The sequence below is a fragment of the Aristolochia californica genome, unplaced genomic scaffold (assembly GCF_029961685.1).
Source record: "Aristolochia californica isolate CCGP_79_NKW_82.1479 unplaced genomic scaffold, dmAriCali1.0.hap1 SCAF_9, whole genome shotgun sequence".
Classification (NCBI taxonomy): Eukaryota; Viridiplantae; Streptophyta; class Magnoliopsida; order Piperales; family Aristolochiaceae; genus Aristolochia; species Aristolochia californica.
Window position 1 is genome coordinate 26,919,203 of NW_027182290.1, and position 9,286 is coordinate 26,928,488.

At 43.8% G+C, this 9,286-nt stretch overlaps 1 protein-coding gene across 1 annotated transcript; it reads right to left on the reverse strand.

Annotated features, from left to right (window-relative positions):
• Nucleotides 1-4,608: 4,608 nt before the first annotated feature.
• Nucleotides 4,609-6,045, reverse strand: LOC137940703 (uncharacterized mitochondrial protein AtMg00860-like). The gene is made up of 2 exons (XM_068785838.1): nucleotides 5,843-6,045; nucleotides 4,609-5,173 (listed from the first exon to the last, which is right to left on the reverse strand). Exons 1-2 carry the CDS (start codon nucleotides 6,043-6,045, stop codon nucleotides 4,609-4,611), a joined length of 768 nt encoding a protein of 255 aa, XP_068641939.1.
• Between the last annotated feature and the right edge of the window lie 3,241 nt (nucleotides 6,046-9,286).

Sequence of the window (9,286 nt, forward strand, 5' to 3'; positions counted from 1 at the left end):
AAGACCCACTCATATAGCAGATGATACGCCGAACTGCCACAAGATGAAGGTGCCGAGGAGATGACAAAAACTGGCTGACCTAATGAGCTGCATAGGAGATGTCCGACCGAGTAGTGGTCAAATATATAAGACTCCCTACCAGACGGCGATAGAGAGTCAGATCTTCAAGGAGAGTCCCTTCAACTTTTCTATATTTGACATTGACCACCATAGGGGTAGCTGATAGATGCCAAATTCTGACATGAGAACTAGGTTAATTATATTAAAATAGCCCTTATAATTGTGTTATAGGTGGTTATTTATCGGTTTTCAAATGAAACGTGCATTGATTGAATTTGGCATTAATCACTATCTATATTGCATATTTTTCTCTCCTGAATTATATTTCATTGTTTTTAGGGTTTATTTCTTCCTGAAATAATTTTTATGGATTCAATTATGAAATTTCAGGAGAATTTTGGTTGAGAAGGAGATATTTACCAAAATGCCATTAGTGAAAGGGAGATAGATTTTTAGGGTAAAATTGTTTTGAAAGAAAAGGGAGCTCGAGGGGGAGAAACAGGGGAGGGCGCCGACCGAAAGAAGGGAGACCCGAGAAGATTTCTAGCCGTCGTTCGTCACGCCACCATCGTCCACCATCGTCCGACAACCGAGAACAGACCCGAGGAAAGCTCTAGAGAGTCTCCGTCGCGGCAAGTTCGACACTGCCATTTTCTGCTCGCCAGGCCGAGAGGTGACCCGAGAGGGCTCCTCCGACGCCGATTCCGCATTCTGACCATCCTCCGGTGTCGATTACCCATTTTCGACTATTTTCAGAGCTATTCCGACTCCGACCGAGACTCGAGAGAGCCGGTTAGAGGACTTTAGCTCCATTCCATCATCCGTCGCACCACCTCCATCCGTGCGTTTCTATCCTTCTTCGCCAGCATCGTCTCTACCTCCGGCCACTCGCTCTTGCAACCCGAAGCCATCAATTTTTGGAAATTGCAGCACCCGTGAGAACGACCCTTTGCTGCCCGAGCGAGAGAAAGGAGAAGGGGAGTAATTCATCATTTTGTAATTTAATTTTCCTATAGTTTGAACTGAGGTTTTGAATGATTATTAAATTTGATTTGAGAATTAATGTTTATCGAATATTTGTTTACCGAATATTTGATTAAATTAGCTAGTTATGGTAGGATTGTAATTTAGGTTGGATTATGGTATTTTAATCCAATTTCTGTCATTAACTCTAGGCGCCCGTGAGGGGCTAGACGCAAGGATTGATAAATCGGATTCATGATTACGTGGCGCTCGAGAGAGACACGAATCATGGTAAAATCCAAAGTTGACATTTCCTATTGTGCAAGTAGTTAATTAGATTATTGCTTGATAATTTAGGATATAATTAGTGTTTAGTTCAGATTAATTCATCATATTTGGTTAGGCTAGTTGATTGAAGAATACACAAAATTTAGTCCTCCCTGTGGATATGACCCTCGCTTCCCGCTAGATTACATGAATGATTCGTACGCTTGCGAGGTATAAAAACTAATGTAATTAAATTGCACATCAGTAGCCACCGAAGATGTGTCCTCCAACCCAGCAAGAGTAATAAGATCTTGAATATACTTATGTTGGTTTAAGAAAATACTAGTGGTTTTGTGTTGTATCTCCAGCCCTAAGAAATACGTCAGTTGGCCAAGATCCTTCATATGAAAGGTGGCATGTAATACCTGCTACAGCTTGGTAATCAGTCCAAAGTCTGTGCCAGTAATAATAATGTCATCCATATAAACCAGGAGAATGACCATGCCAGTGATAGACTTATGATAGAATAGAGATGAATCATACTGCCTCTGTGTAAACCTGTGGAGAATAAGTGTGCCACAAAACTTCTCAAACCATGCACGGGGGGCTTGCTTAAGCCCATATAGAGGACAGCGAAGCTTGCAAACCTGACCAGGAGAGGAGGTAGTCATACCCGAGGGGAGCTTCATGTATACATCTTCCTCGAGGTCACTGTGGAGAAAGACATTCTTCACATCCATCTGATGTAGTGGCCAGGACTGAGAGGCTGCAATGGCTAATATAATACGGACCATGGTCATCTTGGCAACCGGCGTAAATGTTTCCTCATAATCAATCCCATATTCCTGCTTGTTCCCCAGGGCCACAAGGAGGGCTTTGTACCTATTCAATTATCCATCTGAATGCAGCTTGACAGAAAATACTCATTTACTCCCAAGAGGCCGAATAGTAGGAGGGCAAGTCACAATGTCCCAAGTGTGATTTTCTTCTAGCGTTTGTAGTTTTGTTTGCATTTCATTTTGCCAACGCTCATGGGCCATAGCCCGTTTATAGCAGAAGGAATGGAAGTAGAAGACAAAGTAGCTGTAAGTGATACAAGGGAGGCGAAACCATACCTAGTAGGAGGGTAAGAACGATGCATGGATCTGTGAAGAGTGATGGGAGCAGGAGCAGAGGGAGGATCAAGAGCAAGCACTAGATCAGGACGGGGAGGGGGCAGCAAAGCAGTAGGGTGAGGCTCATCAAAGCTCGGTAGAGTAGACAAAGATGCAAAAGGTAGTTTAACTTGAGAGGGAAAGAAACATTGATTTTCAAAGAAGACCACATTCTGAGAAACACGGACTCGACGTGCCTGAGGATCATAGCAAACATAACCCTTTTGAGAAACGACATACCCAAGAAATGCACACATAACTGATTGGGTTGTAAGTTTATGTCATTCCTGATCAGGTAGATGCACAAAACAAACACAACTGAACGTTCGAAGATTAGTGTAGGATGGAGAATAACCAAATAATTTAACAAATAGAGAGACATGATGCAAGGTATGCGAGGGCAGGCGGTTGATTAAATAAATGGAGGTAGAGAGAGCTTCTCTACTGAGTCACTGAGTCGACTCATCCTCTTCGCCTCTAGGCTACTCGTTCCGTTATCGAGTCCACAACATTACGGCCCTTCTGGAAAACGAGGTTGTCCGCAAATCAAATGTGGGGTAGACTTGTTGGAAGACTTGGAGGTCCTCCCACGTGGCTGAGGTGGCGTCACTATGAACCATTGAACCAACACCTCTCGCCGCTGTGAATTCTGACGAGCCTGCAAGATTTTATATGGCATAAGAGAGATCTGTCCATCGGCCATGGGCGGTAGAGTAGGCGGGAGGGGGGTGCACTGCCTTTGAAGGGCTTGAGGAGGGACACATGGAAGACATCATGTATCCTGGCATCTGGAGGCAATTGGAGCCTATATGTGACGTCCCCAATCTTTTGAGTAATTTGGAATGGCCAAAATATTTGTTGGAGAGCTTGTGCCTGCGGCGTGCCACGGAAGCTTGTCGATAATGTTGGAGTTTGAGCCAAACAAAATCACCTATGTTATTGTGAATGTCCATGCGCCCTTGATCATAATAGTCTTCATAAGTGCTTGGGCTTGGTTGAGTCGTTGGCGAATAACTTCCAATAACTGGTCCCGATCAAGGAGAGCTTGATCAACTGCTTCGACGCGGGTGGAGCCATGATCATATGAGAGGAGACGTGGAGGGTCCGTACCATCCACTATCCGAAATGGGGTGTCCTTCAATGTTGTGTGGAAGGAAGTGTTGTATGAGTACTCTGCCCATGGAATACAATCCACCCACCTCTTCGGTCGGTCACCTACCAAGCATCGTAAATACATGGCAATGGTGCAGTTTAGCACTTCAGTCTAGCCATCAAATTGAAGGTGATAGGCTGAAGAAAAATTGAGTTTGGTGCCGCAGAATTTAAAAAGATCTCGCCAGAATTGACTTGTAAAAACAACATCCCAATCACTGACAATAGACTCCGGAATGCCGTGGAAGCGAACAATGTGTGTGAAGAAGACTTGGGCTACTGAGGCCGCCGTGTATGGATGCTCCATGGGGATGATATGACCGTATTTGGAGAAACGGTCCACAACCACCAAAATAGTGGATTTCCCAGAAGACTTTGGGAGACCCTCAATAAAATCCATAGACAAGTCGGCCCATACCTGTGTAGGAAGTTGTAGTGGTTGTAGTACCTCGACAGGTGATAAATGCTCCACTTTGTTTCTCTAACACACCAGGCAAGCGGCTACATCGGCTGTAATGGATGATTTCAGACCATCCCAATAAAATTCTCTGCAGATCTAAAGTAGTGTCTTTTGAATCCCTTCATGGTAGCTATCATGGTAAGCTGCAACCACCTTTGCAATGATAGGAGAAGACGGTGGTAGATAGATGCGGTGCTGATATTGAATGATGTCGTTATGCACAATCCAATCTGCGTCCAAAATTCCATCTGCAATTTGCTGTCGTAATTCTTGTAATTTCAGGGTGGTTCAGTGTGTCTCTTTCATGGAGTCCAATCAGAGTGGATTCAGGTGACTTATGGCCGATAATTGGGGGGAGTCTTCGAACCTGTGAGAGAGAGAATCGGCTGCTGCATTCAATTTACCTGTCTTGCGTTCCACTGAAAAGTCAAATTCGAGCAATTTACTAATCCACTTTTGCTGAGGAGATGTAGAAATACAATGATCAAGCAAATATTTCAAGTTCTAATGCTCAATGTGGATAAGAAAATATCGGCCACATAGATAAGGTGACTAGTGATGGACGGCCTTTGCAGAGCCAATCAATTCGCGTTCATACACTGGTAACTTGTGTTGATGAATAGCGAATTGACGGCTGAAATAAGCAATAGGGTGGTTGGACTGCTGGAGTATTGTGCCGATACCCCCTCCTGATGCATCACATTCAACCACGAAAAGCTCTTCAAAATTCGGCAATTGTAAGACCGGCACTATTGCAAGAGCTATTTTCAGAGTGTGGAAGGCTGTGTCGGTTTCCATATTCCAGACAAATGCATTGTGACGCAGCAGGTTAGATAAGGGTGTAGCTAGGGCCGCATAGTTTGAAATGAACTTCTTGTAATAGCCGGATAAGCCCAAAAAACCTCTCAAGGCTGAAACATTTTGTGGAGGAGGCCATTGTGTCACTGCTGTAATTTTTTTCGGGTCCACTGTGACCCCTGACGCTGTAATAATGTTGCCCAAATAAGCCACTTGTTGCTGCCCAAAAGTACACTTGGTTCTCTTCAAATAAAGTCTATGAGCGTGGATCAGTTGGAAAACCATGTTTATATGCTCTAAATGTTGAGGCCATGACTTGCTGAAAATCAATATGTCATAAAAAAAAAAACTAAGACAAATTTCCGTAGATAGTCAGTGAATACCTCGTTCATTAAGGCCTGAAATGTTGAAGGAGCGTTGGGTAGATCGAAGGGCATGACCAGAAATTCAAAATGTCCATGGTGTGTCCGGAATGCTATTTTATGAATATTTGTTGAATACATACGGACCTGATGGTAGCCTGAGCGCAAATCAAGTTTGGTGAAGATTTCAGCTCCATGAAGTTCATCCAATAACTCATCGACACCAGAATAGGGAACTTGTCTTTGATAGTTTGATAGTTTAATTCTCTATAATCCATGCAAAATCTCCAAGTGTTGTCTTGTTTCTTGACTAACAAGACCGATGAAGAGAAGGGAGAGGTGCTTCTGCGATCAAGCCTTGCTCCAGCATCTGCTTGCATTGCTTTTCTATCTCATCTTTCTGGAGATGGGGATATCGAAAGGGATGCACCACGACTACCTCAGAACCAGCCTTCAATGAAATTTTGTGGTCACACTATCTCAGGGGCGGAAGGCCTATTGGCTCCTGAAAGACATCCTGATAATCCTCCAACAATTGTTCTAAGTTAGTCACCGAGGGGTGCTGCTATTGTAGTATGTGCAAGTCAGGAGTAAGTTCCGTCTTGCTACCCTGAAAAGTGTACTACTGGCCAGCCATCTCAAAGTTCATAGTCAAGGCTGCGAAATCCCACAAAATGGGGCCCAAAGTTTGTAGCCATTTAATCCCGAGAACCATGTCAAAACCGGCTAGGAGGATGATGAAAAATTCTGCTTCAAACAAACGCCCTTGAATGGTAAACAACACTGCCTTGTTGATCCCATAACTAGGAAGTTTCCCACCATTAGCCATTGACACTGAAGCTATTGGGCAAGTCTGCACTGGAAGTTGTAACTGTTGGGCTGCAATGAAGCTAATGAAATTGTGGGTACTTCCCAAGTCAACCAAACTCAGAAGTGGTTGATCATTGATGAGGGCACACAATTGCATTATTTTTGGTAGACTGTAAGCCGGTAATGGCGTGTAGGGAAATCTCAGGTTCTTTTCCTTCTTCCAATGGCTCGGTGCTGTCAGGAGCTTCCTCCTCATCATTATCCACTTCTAACCAAAAAAATTTCTGGCATTGATGTCCGAAGGTATATTTTTCATCACAATTATAGCATAAGCCGTGGGACCTTCTGTCTTCCATTTCTGCCCTGTTCAATTTCCTGATGAATGTCGATTGAGATGCACTTGTTTTGGGCGCCTGAGCAGAGCTTGAAGTGGCTGAATTGTGCCATGGTGGTGTTGTGTGGGGGTTGCCTGCAGACTGTCTTCCTCCCTACCATAGAGGTCTGCGTACCTGAAATTTATGCTTGGCTTCAAGTGCTCTTGCCAAATTCATCGCCCTAGCCAAATCGGTCGGAGCCAGTAGCTCCGCTTCCAGGCGGAAGGCCTCCGTCAAGCCCATTGTAAACAAGCTGACCTGGTGATCCACTCTGACTACTTTGTTGGCCCTGTCCAATTCTCATGAAAGGCCTTTTGGTACTATTCGATCTTGCGCAATTGCCAAAACAACACCAAGTCCCCCAGGGGATTGTTTTGAGCCAGAGGCCCAAACCAGATGGAACACAAATCCTTAAATTCCTGCCAATTCAAGTCGGGATATTCTATTTCTTCCTGATGGCCTCATAGTTGTGCTTCATCAAGCATATGGAAGGCGGCCAATCCCACTTTGTCACTATCTGTCGTGTGTTGGTTAGAACAAATTTCTTACACCTGTAAAGCCATATCAGCGAGTCTTCTGAGCCCATAAAAATTGGAAATTCCAATTTAGTGTACCTCGGGATTGTCCCTCCCCCGGGACTAAAATTTTCCCCTGTCGTTGGAGGCTCTGTGCGCCCTACATATGGGTGCCCCTGTCTGGGCATAGGGCTCCTCCCCCATCCCGTGGGTTGGAGCTTCTTCCCCAAACTATATCATATAATCGATGTGATAAATTTTTGAGTTGTAATTTTACCTGTTGGGCAACTCTACTATCCAACAATGCAATCAGATGTTCTTCGGTTTCCTCTGTTCCTGCTGCTGCTCTGGCATCGTTGTGCTCTCTCTCTATCTCTCTCTCAGTGGTCATCATATCTATGAAACTAGCAAGCAATTCATCGTTGGTTGATGATTCTCCCATATTGACCTGCTCTGATACCAAGGTGTTGTGGTCTCTGACCATGGACCAAGTAACCCTATGATGGGTTAGGTTTTCGGGAATTTTTGACCCTGGTTCTAGTTTCTGACTTCTCTCTGGATGACCTATGGTGACCAATGAGGATGAATACGGAGCAGAAATGTGAGGGAGAAGAGAAATTGAGACTGGAGAAGGAGATTATGACTCGTCGAATGGAGTCTTCACCTTGGGTTCCGAGGGAACGCTGATTCTGGTTCCTTTGGGAGAACGCAAATCCCGTGAATGTTTCTTCTTCCCTTCATTCTAACTCAATAGCTATTATGGACTCAATAGCACACCGAGTCACTCAGATGAGGAGAATATGATTCACCGAGTCAAGTACTTTTACTTTCATTATTTATGTTGCTTTTAGTTTCAATTTTCATTGATTAAGTAATAAGGCTTGGATGTAGGCGTATAAGGAGGATTTATAACCCTAAACTATCATGGCGTTAAATACCCTATTTAAGGGGTAAGGAAGGAGAAATAAAGTAAATTCGAATTTAGAGTAATTTAAGGTAAATAGGTTCTTGCTCGAGTTCCCTATTCTAGGGTTCTTGACTTGAATCTTCTTTGCTGTCTTGGTGAGTTCATGGGTGTCTTGAGTGATTGTGAAAGGAGGGAAAAAGGGAGTTAAACACTACCTTACGAGCTGAATTGTTCTTTCACGGAAATCAGAAAGAAGGAAGGGTTTGTGTGAACCCTTTCTTAGCCAAGAAGAAGGGAGAGGGACTGCAGGGTTGGAGGTTTCATCAAGAGGTATTTATAATTCTCTTTCCGAGTTTAGAAGGCTTATATTTTGTCTCCTTTACATACAACAACAGTAGATGGATGAATTTAGAAAACCCTACTTCTTGACGTGAATTATAAAAGTGGGGTTTCATACTTGGGTCCTTAAACAGTCCCTCAATTGGTTGGTTGCATCTATAATTGAGAAAAGGAAACTCCTTTCAACCCTAACGTGGAAGGAGAAAGATAAGAGAGTTCTTTTCACAAAAACTTGATCAAGAACTCTCAAGCAGTGTTCGATTCATCAGTACCTCGCCGAGTTACTAGATCCGTGGCTAGGGACCATAACAACTTGGTATCAGAGCAGGGTAACACAGTAGAGAACATCATGAATGAATTAAAAGAGATTATGCTCAGAGGACAGGCAAAGACTGGAAGAAAACTTGATGAATTCATGGAGAGATTTTCTATAATTGATCTTATGTGGAGACATTGAATGGAAGGATGGATTGCATGGAGACTGGCCTAACAACTGGAAGGAACACGATTCCAGAGCAAAGAAGAGGAGAACATTCTCATAACAGAGGGGGAGATGAGTTTACTGGACGCACCAGTTTCTCTGGCCATCAAGGACACTTCAAACAGGGGGGACACTTCAACCAGGGGGGAGGACCCGTTCCTAGATATACTAAACTTGAATTCCCTACTTATAATGGGTCAGAAGATCCTTTGATCAGGCTCTATCAATGCAAAAAAAATTTACCCATCAAAGAATTGCAGCTTATGATAAAGTCCAGTTGGTTGTCTTCCACTTACTGGGGGAAGCACAACTCTCGTTTCAGCAAGTCGAGGTTGATAGAGAGGTGATCGATTGGGATGTGTTTAAAAATTTATGCTCTCTCCATTTTGGTCCTCATGCTTACAGCAACCCTTTGGGGGATTTGGTTTTGTTACGCCAAACTGGTTCAGTGGAGCAATATCAACAACAGTTCCAGGAAAAATTAGCCAGAGCACGCAGTATGGTACATGGGGACCAGCAAGTACCGCTATTTACAGCCGGCCTTACTGAGTCGTTATGGCTGGAGGTGGAGCTCTATGCACCTATTGACTTATCCAACGCTATGAATATAGCCCGTGCTTTAGAATTTTGACAGAAGGTCTAGC

Coding starts and splice junctions, on each gene's coding strand:
- LOC137940703 (XM_068785838.1), bottom strand. CDS start 6,045: ATGGCTAATGGTGGGAAACTTCCTAGTTATGGGATCAACAAGGCAGTG. Junction 5,174..5,842: donor AACTTTGAGATGGCTGGCCA/GTAGTACACTTT, acceptor ATTGATTTTCAG/CAAGTCATGGCCTCAACATT.